This window comes from Stegastes partitus, unplaced genomic scaffold, assembly GCF_000690725.1.
Source record: "Stegastes partitus isolate 25-593 unplaced genomic scaffold, Stegastes_partitus-1.0.2 Scaffold30, whole genome shotgun sequence".
In the NCBI taxonomy this organism is placed as follows: domain Eukaryota; kingdom Metazoa; phylum Chordata; class Actinopteri; family Pomacentridae; genus Stegastes; species Stegastes partitus.
In genome coordinates, this window is record NW_007577761.1 from 173,360 (window position 1) to 198,142 (window position 24,783).

General features: G+C 40.2%; 2 protein-coding genes across 2 annotated transcripts in view; both read right to left on the bottom strand.

Annotated features, from left to right (window-relative positions):
* Positions 1-7,626: 7,626 nt before the first annotated feature.
* Positions 7,627-13,922, bottom strand: slc34a2b (solute carrier family 34 member 2b). The gene is made up of 12 exons (XM_008298796.1): positions 13,877-13,922; positions 13,657-13,791; positions 13,431-13,559; positions 13,111-13,254; positions 12,764-12,875; positions 12,465-12,660; positions 12,279-12,374; positions 11,915-12,005; positions 10,010-10,177; positions 9,596-9,712; positions 9,383-9,507; positions 7,627-8,260 (listed from the first exon to the last, which is right to left on the bottom strand). The coding sequence occupies exons 1-12, from the start codon at positions 13,920-13,922 to the stop codon at positions 7,706-7,708; spliced, it is 1,914 nt and encodes a 637-aa protein (XP_008297018.1). The 3' UTR covers positions 7,627-7,705.
* A 9,420-nt stretch (positions 13,923-23,342) lies between these two features.
* Positions 23,343-24,783, bottom strand: part of LOC103369944 (chymotrypsin-like elastase family member 3B) — a 3,667-nt gene continuing 2,226 nt past the window's right edge. Inside the window, exons 6-8 of the mRNA XM_008298808.1 lie at positions 23,835-23,977; positions 23,583-23,735; positions 23,343-23,405 (exon numbers count right to left, since the gene is read on the bottom strand). Coding sequence (XP_008297030.1) covers positions 23,388-23,405; positions 23,583-23,735; positions 23,835-23,977 — 314 coding nt within the window. The 3' untranslated portion in view covers positions 23,343-23,387. The remainder of the gene's footprint in view (positions 23,406-23,582; positions 23,736-23,834; positions 23,978-24,783) is intronic.

A 24,783-nucleotide genomic window follows, 5' to 3' on the forward strand; every position in this document is an offset into this window, starting at 1 on the left:
GACATGTTTTAAAGTCCTGCGGTTTGAAACCAACTGGTATCGTGTTCATGGTATGCGCACAATGTCTGTACTTATAATATTTCACCACTATAGCTACATTATACGCACAGATCCTACTGTGCAAATCAGCACAAGTCACACTAAAAGGGAGAAAACAATGCACTGACTCCCAGACCACCTGTTTTACCTTAGCTCTAAATACTACAGATACCACAGGAAGATAGAGGGATAACATGCATATAGTATATAGCCCTGCTTTGCTGTAATACGTCTAAAAATAGCATGTATCCCTGTGCAACCTCAGCTGGACTTTGGCAACATCTGTATCTACCAACCTGCTGAACGATACACTCCGCTGAGACAATAAAAGCAAATAAGCAGCTACTCAGTAATTAGTGTTTTCCATCAACCTCAGGTTTACCCATTAATGCAGTGAGGCCTGTCTATTTGAATGACTATTTAAAGTTCACACCGTGTTCTGTTGCAGGCTTCATTCTGTAAATATGCGTGAGTGTGTTTTAGCTTCAACACACCAACGATCACTGATGACATAGACAGTGTTTGTTCAGTTTTTCATTTTAGATGAAGTGGCTTTTGTATATCATATTTTAAGAACTTCTTAAGCTTCAAAATGTGAAAAATCAAGCCATTTATCCATGGCATACGTACTCCAGGATGCTCCAGGACCAAGGATAGTATTTGTTATTTCTAGTATGGTGCTTTTGAGAGGTCACAATGTTGCTGTAGGCCTCAGTAGAAGGACATTTTCCTGCCAAACCCAACACTAATAACTGTAATTGTGGTCACGGTGCTAATAAACCAGTTTAACCTCTAAATATTCACTTTCTATTTGCAAAGAAGACAAAAAGCTTGGAGGCATTTTATTTGCTGGTCTCTTAAAGTGAAAATAGTGTGTAACCCACTGTAATTCATTAAGCCTGTGCCCCTGTAGATGACAGGAAAGGAAACAAACTACCGTCTGTATGCACACTGTTATTACAAACGGAGGAACGATTGATTCTGCTGCTGTGAATTTGGCATTTAGAAATGGTTTACACTGTTTGAATCGGGAGGCTTTGTGCTGCGAAACAATAATTCAGAATTGGCCGATGGCGGTAGAAATACAGCAGCACATTTTTATTATTCTGCGCGATGAGTGTTCATAGGTTAACCTTAACTCAGCAGCTTCCGGACAGATACATACATGCAGACACAAACCTTAAGGCAGACCTTCCAGGGAATCTGTCTATTTGGCTCTTAGCCTTGGCTGACCGGAGCGAGAATCCAGCTCTTGGCGAAGCCTCTGGTGATTCACACCTGCTGGACTCAGGGATAATTTTAAATGTGTGTAAATGTGACACGAGAGTTAATGTGCGATAGCATAATGTGAAATAAGTCAGGAATGTTATCAGGGTTCCCGGTGCCCTGCAGAACAAGCTATTTTTTACACAGTATCAACAATTTAAAATGATACAAGCCCAGAGCTCTGACTGACTCAAGGTCACAGTAGCACTTAGCCTAAAAATGTCATCAGCTAATAAAAAGTACTGAATGTTCTCAGCACATGTGGTCCTGATGCACACACTGAGTGCATCTGAGCTCGTCCGGGCGGCCTCCAGGGGAAAACATGTGTCAACACCCACACCGCGGAAAGTAAGCTACACTTTGTCAGAGTAAATCACACAGTGGAGAGTGATACTGTTCCCACTGAACAGAAGTTGTAATGCTTCCAGTACAGTTACTGGCAGTGTGTGCATTAGTTACTAATTCACAATTAATTCAGAGTTCTTTTAGGGAAGATAACTACGGAGGATGAGCTGTTCTCAGACTCAGTGTCAAGCTGCTGACTGGAACCAAAACATGCCACCACAATCTGGTACCTTTTCAGATGTTGATGTTCTTGGAGTTTTGTTTCATGAATTAGTCATTTACAGGAAGGGCTGTTGTTTCATAAACGGTATTTCCCGGTAAATGGTGAATAATTTTAGCACTTTCTAATCACTAGTGGACAGAAATATGCTTATAGAGCAGGTGAAAAGTTGTTTTTGCCAATTTTCGCCCTGTTAAACTGCTGTGTATTTCAGGTTTCTCGTGACGTCGCTGTTGGGTGTGGTTATGACTGCAGCAGATACCTCTGATCCTTCTCACTGTAGAGATGCAACAACATTGATACTTTCAACCAGGAAAAGGTAGTGAAGCGCTGCTTTTCAGCCTCATATTAAGTTACTCTTTAAACCTAATTAGTTATTTAATCCCTCAGAGGTACTAACATGATATAATTGGACAAAAATCTTATTTTACATATGAATAAAATATTAGCCTGTGTACTATTTCGAAGGCTGGTGGACTGAAGTAATGTAATGACTTTTGCTTAAGATAGGACAGAAATCCCTACAGCCCCTCACCAATACATAACGGAAGAGACACCAGCTGACTACAGATGTACAGAGAATGTAATTTTTCTTCAGTGTTCTGGTGCAAATTACAAACTTTAGCAGAGTTTTAACCACAAGGGAACAAAGCGACTAAAACCAAGTCTAATTATTGTGAACTGCTGAGCTGGAGAATTGTTTGTTCTCAGAGGGATCTGCAGTACAAGCAACCCTTTAAATTACAGTTAGTTGATACTGAATAAACTGAATCAATGTGACAAATAATGCTTATTGGAGCTTTAAAATATCAGCTATTGCTATAATGAAATGGGTTCAAGACAAATGCGCTCAACTGACAAGTGGAAAATGTGTGTTTCTATTATCTATTATTATTGTTTATCTCTTTTTTTCTTCTCTTTCTTTACATTCTGTAAAGCCATCTCCTGATCCTACTGTACATTTATCACCAGCGAGTTTATTGGCTTTCTGCTCGGGTTTTTCCAATCATCCTGTATCCACTAAAGGGGGATACTGTTTGCTGTGTGATCACACCCCGATGAAGGCCGTTTGTGCCGCTACGCGTGGGCTGCATCCCTGCTCTGCTTTAATATGCACACGCATTGTTTTGTATCTGCATTTGTCAGAAGGCTGCCTTAGATCTTTTTCCTTTTTATAGAAATTGTATTTGTTGTATGTCATTACTGCGTCTCTAAATATATTATTATTATTGTAAGCATATTATTAAAGATCTCAATTGTTTTGACACATATTGGCAAAAACTATAAGTGCTTGAAACACTTTATGCCTCCAGGCAATGAGCATTTCATACCAAACTACTTCATTTCCATCCTTAAAATCTTTGATGTTATTTAGCTTTGCTGGTCAATCTGTGTGTTTTTTCACAGAACACATTTTGACATTTTGTAGCAAAAGAAGACGAAGGCAACGTGACCCAGTAAGCCATGTCGCTGACAGAGTGTGCTGCCATTAACACCTGTGCCGTGCCTGCTAAATCATGCTAAAAAGCCCTCCTGAAAACATCACTAAGTCCAGCAGTAAGAGTCACGATTAAAGTGCACATTCAGACTTTTTTTCATTCCAGTGGCAAAAACCTTGACAATGAGAAACTGATTGTGTCCAGCTTCAGTCCCAGTGTGTCCTCCCTTGTCGGTTGGCTGCAGTGGACCTTCACCCGTCAGCAGCCAGTAATTACATACTAGCCTACTGCTTCAGTACTACCGTTAATAATCAGATTAACTCTGCTTTCAACAGGCCTTAGAGTCACTTTAAAGACACTTCAACCTGCGTGTTCGCATGAAACAAAAATAGAAAAGTCCATTTATGCTTTAGACACGTCTGCTGATGCTGAATATGAGCATGCCTGACTTGCTCAATTTAGAACTGAAGATATGCTCTCTGCTGCACTACACAAGCAGTCTGAATATTCTCAGCTGTATTCAGCATTATCCAAAAGAGCAGCAAACAAGTCAGCATTCAAAGAAGGCTGAATCAGTATGCGCTGAACTTTAAAGCTGTTTCATCGAGTATCTTATACAGCATGCACAGTAGTATTTTGCAGTACTTGTACGTGGAAAGTTGCCCTACACACTCCTTTTGCTTAATCAGTCCCACTGTCAGCGTTGTGTGGGCAGGCGTGATTGCCACTGACCCTCCAGTTGTTGTACCTGTTCAGATGGTAGAAGATACAACTTTATTTGAGTCTCATATCAGTTTATGTAATGTCCTATATCAGGTTTATTGTTCATGAATAGCACTGTTAATTATTGGTAGAGTGTGACCCATCGCAGCACTAAATATACTCGTGCACATAATACCATATAATACTAGAAAGTCTTTTAAAAGTAGCCATCAGTGTATAAAATAAAAAAGACAATTGCAAAATTTGCACAACAACACAGCTGTAACAAATAAGAAGAATTAGCTACAATGCTGCATCAATTTTTTTTTGTTTTACCAACGGCATCGATAAATACTTGAAATGTGAAATTGCTCAGCCGTAGTGACAAACCAACAGACAACTACTGGCTTATTTCCTAGAAACATCTGTAGCTCGGCATAAATTCACAGACTATTTAAACATCTTTCAGCACATTGTTTTGGTTTTTCACTGTTTCCATTGACTCCCGTGGCTCTCATCGGCAACATTTACAGCTACAAAAAACAGCATTGTTACGAAACATAATGTCAAGTAGCATAACATAAGTCAGTCTGATCTGCTATACAGTCCAATTACCACACAGTCTTTTTAAACTACACTATATGTTGTTTAAGCTTCATGTTACGTTTCTTATGCTATGTGTTGTAACACAATGGTTGTGAAATCATAAAATTTCACCCTGCTGTGTACTTTGTGTACGTCTGAGATGACATTAGAGTAAAATTGGAACTTGAAGCAGCAGCAACAACAAAAAAAAATTAAAAACATTAAACACAAAAAAAATCCTAAAAACATACTGTACACGATGTCTTTGTGATTTATTTATTTATTTTTTACCAAGGAGGTGGTAGGTACCAAAAACAGAGCTAAAAACAAACAGTAAATGATGGATTTTGGTTTGTCTTGTTGGCAAACTGCTGGACAGTTTGTTAACATGTTCATTAATCTGAAAGGTTTTTCGATGCCAAAGTGGCAAACCAGCAAACAATCATTAGGTTTCAGTTCACATTATACATTTTGAGCTGAAATGCTTTTAAGATCTACTCATTACCCACTTCACTGACCTAATTTAAGTCCCCTAGACATTAACTAACTAACTGGAACAAGTATTGAACAATTCAGGTGACGTCCGTTAATGGAAATATGATAGGCTACAAGTGTGCCATGACGCATCACTCAAAATGTTCTAGATAAACCATCAAAGACACTTTGTTTGCACAATTAAATTGATTGTGATCTGACATATTAGGAGAGTCAGAAACAATTTATTGTCCGAACTTAATCTCTTGAGTTGAATCATTTTAAAAGAGTTGATAGCATAATGATTGGCCTTGAACGCTGATAATTTGGTTTATTACAGGTTAGGAACAGAGTCCTGGCAAGTCATGAGACAAATGTTCAACTACTGAATATGAGTCTTGTTGATTTGCCAAATCACAAGATGGTTTCTTTTTTGTCTTTATATATTTATGTTGTTGTTGTTTATATATTTCCTTCTTGTTTAACTATGACCAAATCTATACATGTACTTGAGTTGGTAGGTAGTTCAATTGAATGTAACATGTTTAATTCATATTAATTATAAGTGGAAATAAAATGTACTGTCATGTTAGCTGCATGGTGTTGAATCAGCATACAGATTCCTTGTGAACAGTCCCAGAGGCATTTTCTTGCAAACTGTCATGGTGCAATAAAAGCCACTGTAAAAGATTCTGATGAACCAAACCAGAGGCTTTTTGTTTCTTATTAATAATGGACAACCAAAATTAAATACCCCTCATAGCTCCTAGACCATGGACTTTATAATGTCAGCGGCTTTTGTAGCTGCTATCTGCTCCAAAGCAAGTTTCAATATTTATGTTTACTGTCGTGTACACTGTTGTACCTTATCATAGTATTTAATTCTGTGCTTCCAGTGCTCTCCAACTTTGCCTTTTGAATTATGCAACTACATGTCTGTGACTGGGGCAGAAATATGGCAAAATTCTGGAGAACTAAAGATAAAAATGGGTTGCACTTTACCTGAACTCCAGAATCACACACTGATAACAGAAAAACTACCTTGCGACCAGCTGCAGTGCGTGGTACATGGCTTGTTCATTACTCCACTTTCAGCGGGTCTTCAAATATTGCTCATAGAGCAGAGAAGCCCTTGATGTTTGTCACAAAGAGATGAAATCTGGACATAATTATATGTTTCATGTTGCCAGTGCACTCACTAAGTTGACACGTTACTCAGCCTGACAAAAACTCAGTGTGCTCATTAAAGCTGGCAAAAGTGGTGTATCTAATATAACTGAATATGAGATATTCTAAAGGCGCAGAACTCTTAAAAGTGTTGCCTCTATGGATCATTTAATAAGTCGCTCATTTTACGATGAAAAATCTACAATAATCATCGACAGACAGTGACACAACTGGGCCACCATTGTCCACTGCACTGACACCTAGTCATAATTAATAATCATCAAGTAATAAATACAACTATAAAGCACGTGGTTAAAGTCTCCCTGTGATATGACTGTCCTGTACTTGAAGTCCACTGCTGCTCCCAGACCTCATAAACACAGGAAGGGCAGTGTTCAGGTACAGCAGCGTGGGTGGTGATGTGGGAGGACCAGACGCTTTGATTGAACTTACAAGGTCAGAGGACGGCAGCACATGTAGGACCATTGCCGGCTGTTTAAGGCACCATGTGGTGGAGTTTTTACCTAAGTCATACCTACGTACTCCAAGTTGCATTTCAAATGTCTTTCAAAGTATTTCCAATTCAAAAACAGCTTCTAAAGGCATTTTATTCCAAAGGTTTTCCTTTATTTGTTTCCATGAAAACTAATGGAATCAAGATTGAACCAGCTTATGTTGCTGCAGTTACAAAGTTAAACTTTACTTGGTGTTTCAGTCTGAAGTCCTCCCTCACAAACTTGATGTTCAAAGGCGCATCAGACATGCAAGTGGGAATCTTTTCTCCTCAGGAAGCCTTTTCTTTTAGCGCACTCACTCACAGTGAATCTCAGAACACATGCATGACCTGCAATATCTAAGCTGAGTATCAGATAAACTGATTTAAATGTCCTATCAGTGCCTACAAAAACTCTGGCTTCTGGTCAAATCTGGATTATTGACATAAGTGTTGCATCTAGATGAAAAAAAAAAAAAAAAGCAACAAAACTTCACTTTAAAAATAGCAATTATTTTATTTACACATTATTTTTTTAAATTGTTATTTACATTATTACATAGTCTTAAATACTGAAAGATAACAACATATGTTAATAATGCATCTTAAATGCTACATTAAACATCTGAAATGTTCAAAGTTGACAATACAACATGTCATATAAAATATAAAAATGTCATCACATTCGCAACCACCCATAGTTATGTCATAGCAGACAGCGAGTCTGAACAATAAATTGCAAACATTAGAAAATAACATCACATGCCCGGCAACAGTAGGTTCATAAAGATATATGCAACACTTCTGTTCTCCAGCATGATAGCAACAGTGTATACTACAGTGCTCAGAGTATCATCCAATAAAGGAGAATCGATGACATACCGCAACCTGAGAAGTGATGAGCAATTACAAGTGTGCTACAAGTACATTATTGCATTTAGCCTTGCTTACAGGTACAAATTTAACTTAATAATATTAAAGATGTGTTGCTTTAACGTACTCCGGATCTTCGTCTTTAGACAAGGCCGGATTATCGTACATCTCCAGGCTCTTCATGCTGTTGCTCCTGATCTTTTCATCCTCCTCCTCCTCTTTTTGGCAGCAATGGCAGCATTTGCAGTTGCAGCAGCAGCAGCAGTGTCTACCACAGAAGGCAAAGGACGAGGTTACCGCTCTGTCCCAAGGTGCCATGGAGTGCAGGGGCCGTGGCAAGAAGTTCCAGTTGCGCAGGACCCTGGGCAGGAAGCGGGGGCAGCGGGACTGCATCACATTGACGATAATCACAAAGACAGCTAGAGCAACGATTGGCACGCCGACACCAACCATGACTTTCCAGCCTGCCAGCGACAGACCCAATATAGACAGAGGTAAAACCAAGAAGCACAGGATGAGGTAGAGGGCAGCAAACCAGCGATATTTGGCGGTTCGGTTGCCGAGCCCTCTGGCCAACCTGATGGGCACCCGCATGAAGGGAATTGGGTACCACAATAGGATGCCCATGATGTTGAAGAAGAAGTGGCAAAGGGCAATCTAGACAAAAAACACAAAAATACATTACATTCAAACTAGGCTTATTAAGTAAGATAAAGTGTACAGCACTGCTGGCAGTTCACTGAGACTGTAGATAGGTGCTAAAATCCTCACAACACGTTAGCATTTAGCCCTTGCATATTGATGTTTTGCCACATTTACTGATGTTGAGCATGCTAACATTTGCTTATTCGCAGCACACACAGAGCGAACTGAGCTGGAGGGATTGTGTTAGTTTTGTACGTATATGATCATAAACAAATGTACCGGACAAATTAAAATTTGACCTGATGACTAAGGCTGCAACTACCTTAATTTTATTGTCAGTTAATCTGTCGGTTTTCTTGATTACTTGTTTGACCTATTAAATGGTGAAAAAGAAAAGATAGCATCCTCAAGGATAATTTGTTTTACTGTCATAAAGGAGGAAAGAAATAAGAGAATTTTGACCTATTTTTCATAAAACTATTCAATCAAATGAACTGAGGATCAAAATATTTGGTGATTATTGTAAGACCCGACAACTTCTCTGGACGAGCTCTACTGATGATAGCACGAGGGTGTTACATCATTTTGGAGGGAATGTAAGTAGCAATCCATTGTATCTTTACAACTGACTTTACAAGCAACAGGTTTAAATGGGATTTGCTCTGCACTTGTACTTTTCCACCATAGCAGTACTTTAAGTGCTTTCCACAATTTCCCAATACCAAAGGTGGCAGAGCTGCCATGCAAGTTTTTGCTATAGGGATTACTTTGGGTTCAGTGTTTTGCTCAAGGACACTTCAGTATGTTTATCACATTCCCAGAACAGATTTTGATTAGTTATTTAATAAATGCACCCTTCAGGGGATCAAACTTATTACAACGCATTTCCTGGAGACAATGAATACCAGGGCATGTTTTTCTTTTTTTTTTTCTTTTTTTTTCTGGCAATCCATCAAAATACTTTTGTATTTGAGATGTTGCATGAAAAACCAACAAACCTCATCGTCATCAAAGTAATCATAATCTGTGCAATAGTTGTACTTATATTTCAGTCGGGACAAACCAACATTGCTTGCCTTGCTGCTCGCATGGCTGTAAACAGTCACATAAGGGTAACTCTGAATTGCATCTTACCTGCAAGGAGTTGGCCAACGTTTCTCCAGGGCTGGCCATTGCAGCAAGTATAGCAGTGGTTGTCGTACCAATATTGGACCCCAGGGTCAGAGGATAAGCTCTTTCAAGGCTAATGACACCAATACCTAGTGAAAGATTTACACAATTTAAGGTCTGGTGTATTACCAAAAAAGGACAAATGAAAGGAAAATAAATGTACTAATGGCGACTTACCGACAAGTGGTGTTATAGCTGAGGTGAAGACGGAGCTACTCTGAACAATGAAGGTCATCCCTGCACCCACCACAATTGCAATATATCCAGTAACCCAACCGAAGGGGAAGGGGAAGTCTGTAGTAAAACAGAAACACAGGAGGTGAGCAATAAACCCGATGAAGTGAACACGGTGTGATTGCTCGCATTATGACCACATAAACACAGCAAATGAGGATTTCTATCAAAACAGTATTTGTGCCTGAGCTTTCTCTGTCACACAACAGGATTGCCGGTCCTGGAGGCGAGCCAGAAGCAACAGGAAGGCTGTACCTGTGTTGCTCATCAAGCATCACCACCGAAGCAGATGTGCCGACTATCAAACAGGATGCATGGAGAATACAGAGAAGATGCTCATTTGTAGTGTTTTCGTACCTGTGTTGAGCACCTTCTTGATGACCACAGCCACCTGTCCCTTGAGCATGGAGTTGAGCAGCTTGACAATGAGGACGAGGCAGGAGCAGAGGACTAACAAAGACAGAGCCAAGAGGATGAGGCCCACTGCCAGGTCTGGCAAGTCCACATTGACGAAGATGTGTTTGCCTGCAAAGAGATGATTGACATTTAAGTGTCCACTCTAGGCTTGCATTATGTGATGACTAAAAATAGCCTCATGCAGATGACTCACTTCAGAGCAAAGCACTTTGATAAATGAAGCTGAAACAACAAGAATGTTATTTTGTGACATACAGAAGGCGATTCATCCGTGTTGGGCACTAGCAGCATTACTAGATCAATTACATGTCTCTGTAGAGTTTTCTTAATCTCGCTGTTTCCCTAATCAAAAGGCTTTTCAGTAGTGAAGCTCAGCTATTGGTTCAGTAATGTCAGAGCGTCTGTACTAAGCGGCAAAATTTGGAGCTAAAAAATAAAGGCAACACAAAAGTGAGCAGTATGTGCAGTTCCTGGCTCCAAAAGCAAGCCAGTCCCCATAGACCCCCCACATGATGAAATGTCAAACCTAACAGTAGAAGTAAACACGTTTACAGCCTGGTACAAATGACAGCTGTACAAGAGTGAATTTAAAAAAACAAACTCACCCCTTATAACTATAATAAGGCTAAAAGTTATGCAGGATTTAAGGCATGGCCGCTTTGAGCAACAGGTGGGTGCCTTCACAGGACAGTTTATTGCCCCGAGACGTTTACAAGACCCGCTTTAGCTATATTTACACTCCTCCGGATGTTAGTAGAATTTAGGCACTGTCAAGATGGCCACGGCCAAACTACCACACTCAGCTTCAAATCTGCTGTTCAGGAAACCTACGAGTGACGTCACGGACGGTTTGTACAACCACATATGTACAGTCAAAGTACATTTCTGAAGTAACAGGCACAGCAGAGCTTTCAATGCAGTCTTAAATAAAACCAAGAATCAGTGCACAATGCCACCGATCACCGAGGCATGCACCGATCAGCTGCAACATTAAAACACTGTGGCATCCCCCAACATGAGCCTGATTTATAGAGGCTCTACCCTGCAACCCAAATGACCCACAGGATCTGCTACTCAAGTCCTGGTGTCAGAAACCACCAGACACTCCCATAAGTCTAAGTGTATCTTTGCCCCGATAGGTAAGAGCTGTTTTGTCAGCATAAGGGGGACCTACACAATATTAGGCAATTAAACCCAATGACTGGTGTGTATGTGTAGTGAACATAAGCCCTTCTGTGTAACAGCAAGTGACAAATAAATATACACATTTAAGAAGTATGTTCTGATGTAGTAAACTATTTCTGCCATGTAGGTGTCACTGACTTTGCTACATTTCTCCAAGAATAGCCTCAGTGTAGTGAAGCTTCATCTATTGATGAGTAACTGCCAGCCTAACTTGCTCAACATTGCTGTTCATTGTAGCTGTAAAACAAGCCGAGGGGTCGCGATTAGCTTCTGAACTTATCAAATTAAAAAAAACCAAGAGTTTTTTTTCTGTTTACAAAACCAAGCACCAAATCATTCACTTTAATTGGGGGCAGAATTCTTTGAAGAAGTGATCCATTTTACAGTCACGTGGCACTTCACTGTGGTGCTTCAGCCAGACAGCATGAATGGACCTATTGAGCAGGTAGCCGGGTCGGGGGAAGAGTATTAGCTGAGTCACTACAACGTCTCAAAGGTAGTCATTGTCCTGACATCAGAGAATCTACATGAAGGAGGTCGTTGTGGCCCGAATGGCTGTCTCGTGTTTCAGTGGGCTTTGGTGGATCAGGTAATCCTAATTGCTTTGTAAATGCTCTTTTTTGTACCCCCCAAAAAAACCAGGCCTGGAAGCACACTTACATTTCTCTATGTTGTCTACCCAAGTCATGTTCTTCTCGACTATGCAGACAGAAGGGGGAGCGCAGTTCTCCAGTGTCTCATTCCAGAAAGTCTGAGAGAGATGGCAAAAACAGCTTTAAATACAAAGGCAAGAGACAGCACAGTAATTATTAATGCAACTCCTGATGATGAGCTTTCAATGATTGTACACAACATTCCACCTTTTTATAAAGTATGATCTAACAGCAGAATCACTGTGGTCACAATGTGAGAAGGACAATATCAGTCATCAAGAGAAGCAGAGGTAACCATAGCTCGATCATGTGTTTTCACTCTTGTAACTAATAATTTAATGCATGTGGTACAGCTCTTGTTGGTTTCTTACCACGTTTATCTCTGTTTTGCACCATCTTTTGATCATACTCTTGTTCCTGGCTTCTGGGTCATTAGTGGCAATGCCGGTGATAACAGATTTGTCCAGCTAGGAGAAGAGGAATTCAGTTTAATAAAAAGAGATGTTTTTTTTCTTATTTATAATAATGCTGCACCTCCTTGATGGTTTCATGGATACCTCGATGATAGAGTCTGTGAGGGGGTCTGTGATGACGTTGAGCAGGTCGGGGGCATCCTCTCCGCTCTGGATGTTGAATGATTGGATCACAAGTAGGGTGAGTCTGTACAGACCCCTGGTGGCAACTTCCAGGGGCAGAAGAACCAGCACAGACAGCCAGTTGAAGAAGTCGTGGACTGTGGCACCTGCAAATGCCCTGGAAGTGAAGGAAAATGCTCTTGAACCACGGGCCAGAAGCCGTTTGGAGAGTTACTTTAATCTCCATTCATGTTTCTAATAAATACAATGCTCTGATTTACCTGCGGAACTCATTTCGATCTGCTGCCTGCATCATAGCCACAATAGTGTTGGTGACAGATGTTCCTATGTTGGCTCCCATGATGATCGGCACTGCAGACTCCACTTCCAGCACTGAACAACACGAGCAGCATTACATTAATGTGTAACACAGCTGCAGCATGATTACACTAAGATTTTCAGCCCTTTTTCTTGTCTTATATGATCGTAAACTGAACACCTTTTAGGGGCTCTATAATGACTTGCAACCTTACAATCTCTGTGCATGTCTTTGAGTAGACCAGTCAATAAATTTGTGTTAATTTCAAGCGTACGCATGTGTCTTCCATGCCTGTGTGTGTCTACTTACATCCAGAGGACACCATGCTGACCACAATAGAAGAGGAGGTGCTGGAGCTCTGCACGAGCACTGTGACTAACACACCGATGACCAGGCCAGCCACAGGGTTGGACAACACAACATTGTCCTGGAAGATGTCACCAGCAGCTTTTCCTGCACACACAGACACACCCTTGGGTCAAAAACACAGCACTCTATACACATTACATAAGCCTTTTGTGGACATGACATTATCAAGTAAATAAATGTGCAAAGATGGGTGTTTAGCGATAGTGAAATTCTGTTTCTGTTTTTTTTTTTTTGTTTTCTTTTTTTTTTTTTTTTTTTACCTCCAACTAGCTGGAAAGCAGAGCTCATAACATCCAGTGAGCAGATGAACAAGTAGAGAAACCCAAGCAGCAGAACCAGCTTCACAATAGAAGTCACCACTCTCATAATCTTTCCTTTTGTATCCAGCTCTGTAAGAAAAACAAAAACACAAAGTGGTGAATCAGATTCAGGTTTTGTGAAGGTATTTACACTGCAAAGGGCAGTGAGAATGGAGAGCTGCCTCACCTGCCCACTTGACCCCTGTGTCTTTGAGCTCTGGGAGTTCCCAGGGGTCTTCTTCTTCCTCTGGTTCCTTATTGACCAGCACCGCGGTGGAGTAAGCCGGCAGGATGGCGGCATCTTTAGTCGAAGCTTTGTCGTCTAATGTCAGACAGGCGGGAGGAAATGTTAGGAAGAAAGAGTCCCAGCAACAGTTTGAGAAAGTCACCAAAAATAAAGGACCTACCGAGATCAGGGGAGGACTCTGTCCCCACTTGTGGTCTTGGAGCCATGACTGTCTGTTCCAAAAGATGAAAACAACAGATAATTACCTCTCACAATTACATGTATTTAGAAGCAGAACTATTCTGATGCAGTTGATTGTATGGTTGAATCACCGCTAAACAGCTGTGTGACAGTCAAGAAAACACAAAGTGAAATCCTACAGCAACAACTTTATCACTTCTGCATCTGATCAACCAAACACTTTGGAGGCTGACTTAAAAAAAAAAAAACTCACAGAATGAGACAAACACAATCTTGATCACTGTCACAAATACTCAGAATGAAGAAGAAAAAAAATCCCTCCAAACAGCTGGGTTTTTTTTTCTCCAAACACAGGTGCATCTCACACCTCCTGAATCATCCAATTACTCATTTCAGACAAATATCCTCGATCACATCATATTTTCTTTTCTTTTCTACATGTGTCGTGTGTCTCCTGCAGGAGGATGAAAGTGAGAAGAAGCAGCGTACGCACCTGCAGGGTGAACCCGGAGCTGTGAGCTGTGGGTGGGAGGCTTCACCTGAGCTTCACCTGTTGCTCACAGCGAGCCGGAGAGCCGCTTTTATAGCGCAGCGAGGAGCGCACACCCGCTGCGCGCAGTGCAAAGGTCGCGCAGAGTCCAAGTACCTGGACGCTGCATCTGCATGTGGGGGCTCATAAAAAAGCAGAAAGAAACGATTTGGGTGCGTTTTGAAGAGATTGTGTCTGAAGGTGATACATAATTTATAGAGTCGAATGAGGAAAAGAGAAGTTTGGAAAAGTTTATCCGACTTTTTAATTTTAATTTTATTTTTTTAATTCACTAATTTCGACAAGAATAACGTGATGGTCGATTTTAGTAGGGTTAAAGCTTTAAATAAAATAAAACTACACTTTCAGTATAAAATACATCTTGTGGGTTACCACCTGTCTGCAGACTTTTAATCAAAGTGCAGCCAATAAAATCAGGAGAGCTGCCTCCTGGTGGCTGGACATGGAACATGAATCTTCATTTTCTTCTGAATTCTTCTTCAAAGTGAAAATTTCAAAGGCTAACTGCTTTCTCTAAAAATAATCTTTTTTTTTCAGCCATATTGTGCACTTCTCAGTTTGTTTTTTCTCTCTTTCTAGGATCTTTTAAACTGGTCATCTCATGCTGAGGTCCACACAAAGACAGCGAACTGTAATAAGAAGTCACAAACTGACATAATTGAAACAACATTTTAAAAGAAACCCGATGGTCGTTGCAGGTTGTCATGACCTGACATGAAAATACGACATGAAAATTTTAAATACTCATGAGTCGATTGCTTTTGTGTCACACTGGGTTGTGCATTTCACAGTTTATTCATGAATTTATCATAACTTTAGCCAACAGTGAGCGATCCAACTGTTCTAATGTATAGCTCTAGTCGCATGCATCTTATCTAAATCTATTATCTTCACACACAGGGCCGACTGTCCAAGCACACACACACACACACACACTCTGATCATCTCTCTCACACACACACAGGTTTACAGCTGCTTAGATAACATGCACACACACGCACACGTGCAAACACACACACACACACACAGAGACGTTTGTGTGTTTATTGCTTACTGTATTAGTCCAAGATTACAGTGAGAGATAGGGCAGAGATAGGGCTGTAACAACACAGCATATTACATATAAAATAAATGGTGTGAATATGAGTAAATGATTAAACTACAATCTTCTTGCAGTTACTCCCAAAGTGCAATAAAATCATCAGAGTTTTAACGTCACCTCGTAAAAAAAAAAAAAAAAAAAAGAAGGGTTCACTGAGTTGATGGAACTAAATCCACTTTACAGGCTTACAGCAGTTTTCGTTCATCTGAATTCCCTGTAAATATGTTTAAATCTCCAATAACGGATGATGATTATTGTTATTATCGCCGCGCATAATTGGTGTGTAATTCTTGTTTTAGTTTTCCATGTAAGCTCTGGGAGCAGCGACTGATTTTATGGTAGATGTGGGACTTGCTTGAGTGGTGATGATGTTTTCTTCTAAAAACTGAACTTATAATAACTTCAGTCTCTGAAAAAGAACTCCAAAGGCAGCCACAAGAGTCCCTCATGCATTTAATCTACTTTGGTCGCTACAGTTAATTTTATGTGCTCCCTACGTTTTTGATCCCTCTGGATGTTTAGCATGCACACGTCTAAAAAGCCTGTCATATTCTTCTTCTGCCCCTTTTATCTCTTTCAAGAGGCGAACTTGTAAGTGAAAAACACACCAGTAATCTCCACTGAAATGAAATTACAGAAAAAAGGGGGAGGAGAAAAAAAAGGAACTTCTTTTGTTATTTTGCATTTGCTTAATTCGCCTCGGCAGCTAATGAAACTGATCCTGTATCTTGTAGCTTCAAAACAACAGCTCATAACCAGCAATCAATCATTATCCTGCACTGCTTGACTGCTACACAACCAATAAGATGATTGCAGCTGCAGGCTGTATCACGTTCACAGGCCTCAGCAAAACAGCAGGAGCTACAAATAAAAAATTCAAACACCCACACACAAAAAAAAATCTCGCTGACATACAGACTTTGTTGTCTACGAGCGCAACGTGATGAATCCCAGTGGTCCCGATATAAATATAAACGCAAATAATGAATAATACAAATTACATGGCAAAGACCACAGAAACTTTTAACACAATACAAAGATAAAGTAAAACATGAATAAAGCAGCCACACATTTCAAAATAGTATGTACATTATTGATTTTAGCAGCAAATTAAAGCCTAAATTCATGTCAAAGTTTAAAAATATGCAAAAACCAGAATGTTGTTTTGTAAATGAAAGTATTTTGTTCTTTTTCTATATGATAAGAACAGAAATGCATTTTAAATTTTAAATTTTAGCTCAAACTAAACTAAACATGTTGCTCCTACAAGATCATAATTAATGCTTTAACTGGCCAACTCTATTTCTGTGATGTTGTAGCTTTGCAACTCATGGAAAAATGCAATAAAATACAAAAACAGAGATTGATGCTGTTGCAAAAATGCATGCATGGGAGAAGTTTGCCTTCAGGCCTTTCTGCCTGCATTCTGTCATTCAGATATCAGTTGCTTTTTTTGTTAATATTCCTCACGGCTTCATACCCACCACAGTGACAGACAGAGCCACAGTGTTTGCCATACACGTGATTGGACAGTACGTTAAGTGCGAATAATAGCAGAGGTTAGAGCTTTCCTGCTACAACACGATGGACGAACGTGAGCGTGTTCTAGGACTACGTTTTTTTCTCATGTTATTGCTGTTGAATACATCCTGCAATTGAATAGGAATGATTAGGTTACAGCTTTTACAGCAGCCCTCAATCATAAAAAAGCCATATCAAAAAGATGCCTAGTCACTGCATGTGTTTGTGAATGTGTTTTTTTGTGTTTTGTGTGACATTGCATGTCATGTAGTTCTCACAGATGACTCCATCTCCCTTATGTTAACCGTAGGCTTCAGGAAAAAAGCTTAAAATGTGCTTGAAAAGTGTAGATGTGGCGTGCAAAATGTGTCTAAAGTGGTGTAGTTTTGCATAACTCGACAGAATCTGGCAATTTGGCTGCACCTCATAGTTATTTTACTATACGGGACAAATGGTCCGGCTTGTTTTTTTGTTATATATTTTGTTTATTTGGTTTTCACAATCATATTGGACGACAGGGGAGTTTGTTTTGTTGGAATATTTGCATGCAGGGAGGTTAGCACTGTCATTACATTTTTTAATTAATAGCTATTTTATTGATTTATTTAATTATTCTTTTTTTTAAATCAATCAATCTATTCAGTCCAAATGTTGTTTAAAAATTGGAATTTTCAGTGGGATAGTTTGGAATAGAGGCTGTTGTTGTTTCCTGGAGTGAAGAGTATTTCAAAACACAGATAATGGAGAACAAGGAAAAGCAGGTTAAACGCAAACTTATCCCTGAAGTCTACATCCAAAGAGTCAGACTAAAAGTTTTGTGCTGTTTGGACACAATCCAATGAGATCGAATTATTTACTTGCTTTAAACTTTAATTATCTACAGACGCAGACTGTACTGTTGTCCACAATGTGTGACAACGTCCTCCGTCAGGACATCATAAACTTGTGCGCCTTTCTGTTCATATGATTTCAGAAATGTGCCGTTGTTTAAAATGACACATTCATTTTTACTAGATTCAACCTTGTATATTTACTGTTGTAAGGAAAAGTGACCTGAGGTTCATCCACACATGAAGCCGACATGTTCAGATGCTGTCCGATTAATGGAAAGAACTGAAAGGAGTGTAATGCTTGATTAACATTGTGAAATTTAAAAAAAAAATTAAAAGCACAAAAAGGTATTGTTTATGTTGTTCTTTTTCATTATTCTTGCATGTTTTAGTTTCTAAATCTATTTTAACAATGCTATTTTATTTCAGTTTCTTGTAAAACATTTGAACTGCAGTTGATTTGTTTGAAAAGTGCTAAATTGTGACTAAATAATTGATTAAAAGCATCAATTTTAACTCAAACCACAATCTTTTTCTTAGCTTGAACAAATAGTTTCACCAAACTGGAACTGAAAATTGTTTAAAAACAAAAACAAACAAAACAAACAACCCCCCCCCCGAAAATATGAAGTGAAATAAGTGTAGAAATGACAACTGAACATAAACATTTGGTTCTGCACAGAACACATACAGCCGTTTCCTGGGTGAAAGTCCTGCGTTTGACCAGTTTATCCACCGCTGTCTCCTCCCTACATGGACTTTGTCAGTCTTTAAACTTCCCAAAGCTTCAGCCAGAAAGCCCCGAAGGCAAATCGAGCTGGACTTTAGTATTTTTGTCATCCGCCCCCAACGCTGTGACAGTCGCAACGATGAAGCAACATTAAATACGTTGTCGTAGAAACCAGGGCAACATGGTGATATCAGGCTTTCCTTAAAACATATTAAAAAACCATGTTCAATCCTGTTTTCTTATTTTTTTCTGTGCCTCTAATCAGATACAACACAAATCTGAATCCTACCACATAACTCGAGCTGTAATAATGTTCTGAATTTAATAAATGACAAATATTTCTCTTGTGAGAGTCTTAAATCACCGATACATTTTCCTCATTTCATCGAACATCACATCATTTCACCCGAAGTAACTCTTCGCGGCTCATAATTAGCTGGTAGATAAAAGACATAAAAGACAGGTGTGGCAAATTATCATGAGCTGATTATTGATTAAATATCTATCTATTTATCTCTGATAATTGCCTGTGTGTGCCTGCGCCTAGAGGCTCAGCTTCTGTGCAGTTATGAGCAGTAACATTCTGCATAATAGGAATGGGATTGTCTCCAGAGGTGGTTCTGGATGCGACCTTGACCCCTCTGCAGTGTACACAGTAATATAAATACGAAGATGCTTCTTAAAGAGGCGATATTTTACAGTTTGCCGAGTTATATATTGACCAGCCCTTTTGGTTTGTTGCAATGCTTTCGCCCCATGTGACTTCAGGAGACCCACATATGATGGAAAGATCAGCCACGGCATACCTTTAACCTTTGGAATGCTGCTTTCATTGCCCCTCCACCCACATGCTGATCAAAATACTTCATGGTCATGCCTGTGATTATGTATTTCTGTCTTGTCTTCACCTTAAATGAAAAAAAAACAAACATTTTTCCGCTCTCTTGTTTTCCACACTCGTATCATCTCCATTCTCCCCGTGGAAGACGGTAGAAAGTATTCTCCTCCGCCTCCTATAAAGCATCTGAAATGCTTTGTTTTGAGATTGTTATGGCATCAGAGTCAATGATTGCCTGAAGCTCCTCTGAGTTGATGCCGCCTATCTGCCATGCTGGCACAGTCCACAGAGGGTCATACATTCTGCCCTCATGTTAAGGCCGAAGGCGGCGGGAGGGGGGTGCCCTGTACTACTACGCTGTGTGTAGGCTGTGCCGCAATCTATAAAACCATAAAACTCAGCTGTTAGAACTCGTCCAAACTGGTTGAAAGGCCGGTGAGATCGAGCAGCTATCAGGGCCAAAGTGACAGACACTAGATGCGATGGAAAGTCTGTGTCTCTCTGTGGGTTTGAACTTTTTAGTCCAAAAAGACTGTTTGAAAGAAACAGAATAGTTTGAATTTTCACTGCAGAAGAGCAGTGATAATGACATCATCCACCTCGACCTTTAGCAGCATGGAAAGCCCCTTATTGCTTAAAACAACATGCATCTGGACGAACACCTTCACGTCTTACGCAAATGTACAGTTAATATTTTGTAGAAATAAGGAAAAATGTTTGTGCTGACTTGAGTGAGACCCTGCTGCCTCCACATGGCCACAGTGTAAATTCAAAGACTCTAAGCTGCAGAGAATTATTTTAAAATCAACTTTTTAAAGGCCTCGAGAACACATAGTGCAAAAATTACAATTATACTTGAGGGACTGCATGTAATTGCGGCTTCAGCAATGTCCTCTTACTTTGTCCTGCATGTTACACGTACTATACTGTGTCAAAGGTGGACTTGAGTATCAGTAGAGGTTTGGTGACCCTCCTCAGACACTGAGCCACTGAAGAAATAATTAACAATTCAAACATTTTCACCAAGACGTACCAAAAACTGTATTAGACTATTTTAACAGTATATTCATTTTGTAAGAAAAAATAATCATTACATCTTTATTTTTAGATACTATTTGGCTTGAACTGATTGAGCAAAAAGCTAATTTGGATTCAATTTGTTACTGTAGTTCTTTAAAAGTACACATTCAATTTAAAATATATATATATATATATATATCAGCGTAAACCCTCACTAATGTTATTTAAAATCATGTTTAGTTTCCTTGACATAAACTCATATATTATGTTGCATTTGCATCTTGACCACCAGTAGCCTTTAAAATCTTACCTTGGTTAATGATCTGTCAAAGCAGCTATCTGGGTAACAAAAAAAAAGTGGTGTAAGAGCATACAGAGATTAAATACCTGTGCAGCCCAGAGTTGTGTTTGTAGACTCGTTCAGTCTCCATATGGCTCCATTTACTGGATGTGTTGCCTGCACAGCAAACCTGACAGGGAAAAAGCAAAACAGCATCAATATTTTAGAACTTCTCCTAATTTTCTTGGCTGGACGGTGGGAGAATGATATTCGACATGACTTCAGTGAGAAAATCAACAGTTGTAAAAGTGAGCAGGGCAGAAATACGATTTGGAAACCAGTGGGAATTCCGCTCATGTTTAAACCTAATTACAGTCGGAGAAGTCACACATGTGGCAGAGGTTCCAGCAGTCACCACTGCAGATCTTCTCTCCGCTGGATGAAGCTGCTGTGAAGTTCCCTCATGCACCAGCAGATGGGGACAAGTAAATATCAAAAGCTTTGTGTTCATGTCGGGGTTAGAAGCAAAACTGGACTCACCGATTTAGCCTCATTGTTTGGTTTCACACACCGTCTGCAGGAGGCTGCGATAAACTTTCGCTTAAGGTTGGAAAACAGGGAAAAGTGGTGGTGTTCATATCTGAGGCAGCCGTTCCATCACTCAGCAATCTTCTGCTGAAAACAGTTTGGGCACAGAAACACAAATTTACATTTTAGGTACTTGCATGGCATTGCAGAAACACTTTATACTCACCTAGCATTACCTGATGACTTCAGTTGCTTTGATATCTGGGGGAAAATTCACAGCCTCACATGGAAGTCTATAATGTCATTAAAATGGGCTTTCACCAGCTGCAACATTAAAGTGAAAGGACACATTAATGCAACTATAATCCAGCATCATAACATACAACAGTCTCAAATACTGTAGGTCGACTGGTATAATGAGAAGATCTACTCTTGGTAGCCACATGACATCTGCTTCAGCTGATGACAGAAACATCCTTTGCACTGCAAAGAACAAAGGTGAGCAACATCAGCACCAGTAGAAAGAGCACAGGCGTATCATGATCTACGATTCGTGACTTTGACGGCTGCACTGCAAGATGCTAACTTTTATAAGAAGCAAGAATCAAAAGGCCAGAAAGCACAAAGGCAAGCTAGAAACAGTCCAGACTTTCATGGCCAGATGAGACCGACACGGGTATTTACCAAAGTGAAAGAGAAAGACAGGGAGGGTCAATGGTCTAAACCATCCCACCTCCTCAGTGAAACACAGAGGTCATGTCATGGCCCGGGCACGGAGCTGATGCCGCTGGAACCGACTGACTCATAGCACGATGAATTCAAAAGTGCAAAGCAATTCCTGGACCTTCACACCGCAACAACACGATGACCTCAAAAGCACTGCTTGTGCAACCCAAACTTTTAATGGTGTCAAATAAAAATTAAAAAAAAAAAAAAAGCTGGAAGGTCTCAGACTGGCCGAGACTGTCATCACATTTAAACCCTCTTGAGCAGTTTATCTGCTGAAAACAAACATGAGCTGCAGGCAGCTGCTTTGAAGGCTTTGAAAAGCATTTCCAAAGAAGATACTAAAGGTTTAATTTTGTCAGCGAGCAGCACACTGGATGCTGCCATTGAACCAGATATTGGACTTTATCACTTTTATTTCCTTTGACATTCATCTGTTAATTTGACTCAATTTTCGCTCATTCAAACAGAGTTGCGAGTTTCGGGATGAAAAAAGTGAATTAAAGCGCTGATGAATTCACAGCCTTTATTTGTAGAAAACCTTTCAAAGCTCCCGTGTCTTCATCAGAGTTCTGAGAAGCATCTGATTCGAGTGCATTTTGCTCTAAGAAGTGCTGAGAACCCTGTTTTTATTAAAAACTTATTGGCTGGTCATGTACCTTATCTAATTATCGCTCTCTATCAGGCTAAAAATAACAGTCTGTTGTGAGAAACTGGACGTGTATTTGTCAAAGGTTGCTGTTATCTGATGCGGCGGACTGCTGAGGTCGTGCATCAAGGTAACCTATTGCTGCTATTTATCTGATGTAAAACGCTGCTTTCCAGCTCGGCTCCCACCTGCGTGCATCAGACAGCGTGTTCACCGGTGCCGACACTTGGCCGACCTTGGTAGTGATTGATAGGAAATGTTAATTCATAAGTCCTCCACATGCGCCAACGGGCAGTCATCCCTCTTTCTTCTTATCGCACAGCAGGAGAGATGAAATATGAAGTGGCACCACAGAGATAATTCTACAGCTTTCTTGGGTGTTTTTTTAGAAGGATGTGTTTGATTGACATAAAGGATTGATTTTGTTTAGAAGGAAGGCCTGAGCTTTTATATCTAAATGAAAATCACACAAACCGCACTGTATGGAATCAGTGTGATATTACCATACGCAAGAAACACACTGGCTTTGTAAGTATTTCACTTTTAACCATTTATTATTGAAACATATTGTATCTTCTCAGTTTCTAATGTTTTTTACAGTATGACTGTTTCTGACCTTGATGTGAAACTTGGAAATGAGTTCACTCCACATGGAGACAATACTGACGTGGGATCTCATTATCTTTTGGAGTTGATCAACTTGTGGCCAGCAGATCTTCAGTATTTAAGCATGACCTGGAAAAAAGAAAAGAAAAAAAAGGGGGGAAAAAAAAGCATGATTTATTGACAGATGAAATGTTTTATGTATCAGTGACGTTGGCTGCAGTGCATCCCTGTGTCTCTACAGACAGATTCACTCAGAGGTGAGGTGGTGGTGTGGATCAAACAGGGCAGAGAACAGAACTAATTTACCTCGCTGAGCCAGTCGGTGAAGGCTGACGTGCGGGTGAAGACGGTGGGCTTCTTCACTTCATTGCAGACGCTGGAGGAAACGAAGCTGGTCACGCCCTGCACGTACCACCTACCGTCCTGACCCAAGCAGTTCAGAGGACCGCCAGAGTCTCCCTGAGAGAGAGAGAGGAGCAAACACAGGGACCTTATTTAACCTTGTTCATGGCAGGCAGTTCAGGTCGGACAGCTGCTCTCTGTTGATGCCTCACACACATTGCATCCAGATACGACGTCTCCTCCTGCACAGACCATGGTGGTTTTGGCGTTGATGCCCCACCAGTCGCTGCGGCTGCAAACGCTGTGCTCCACAACGGGCAGCAAGGCCTGCTGCAGCTTATCGGGCATGGGGCCGTGGGCTGAAACACAGAGGACAGAGCCGCTCAACAACACAGAAATACATCAAATACTGTATCATGCATGTGTCAGGCAATAATCACTGGTGGACAAACTGTCACCAGTGACTCATCACTATTACTCAGAAAAGTAACTGCCTTGCTTTACTAATGAAAAAACCAGACTGTTACACTTTGCAACAAAAACTTGAGTAGAGCTGATAGAGGCTGTTTTGACAAATGATTTAACTAAACTGACTCCTGAATGCAGCCGTAGCCTTTGCTAACGTTACCAAGACAGTCAAGGACAAACAAGATGTCAATAGACTTTTGTTCTTCTTTGCTTTTACTTTTTGGGGTTTTACAGCAGTTGACATCCTCTAAGTTGCATTACTGCCCCCTTCTGGATTTAGTGCTCGCTCATCTGCTTATTCAACTTCGATGCCAAAAAGTTTTTTTATTTCCAGGTTTGCTTGCAACCACTCTGAAAGTGTCTTATGGGTTTCCCTTGCTGGCTATAGCCACACTTTACCATTTAAAATGTCTATGGAAATGGCGTAACAAAAATAAAACCCTTTCTAAGAATCTAGGCTTTGACTTTAAAAGTAGAAAACATACAGGGCCTAAAATGCTAGAACACAAATCACAACACTGTAACTTCTCTGCAGTTGGAGGAGGTTGACGGTACAAATGTCTATTTTATAAACGTGTGCAAATCAAAAAATGCTTTTTGGGCCTTCTTGGTACTTTTTCATTGCAATACCACAAATGACCACTGGGAAAAGTTGCAGCAGCATATCAGCTCCTAATACGGCCATGTTTGGAGTCAC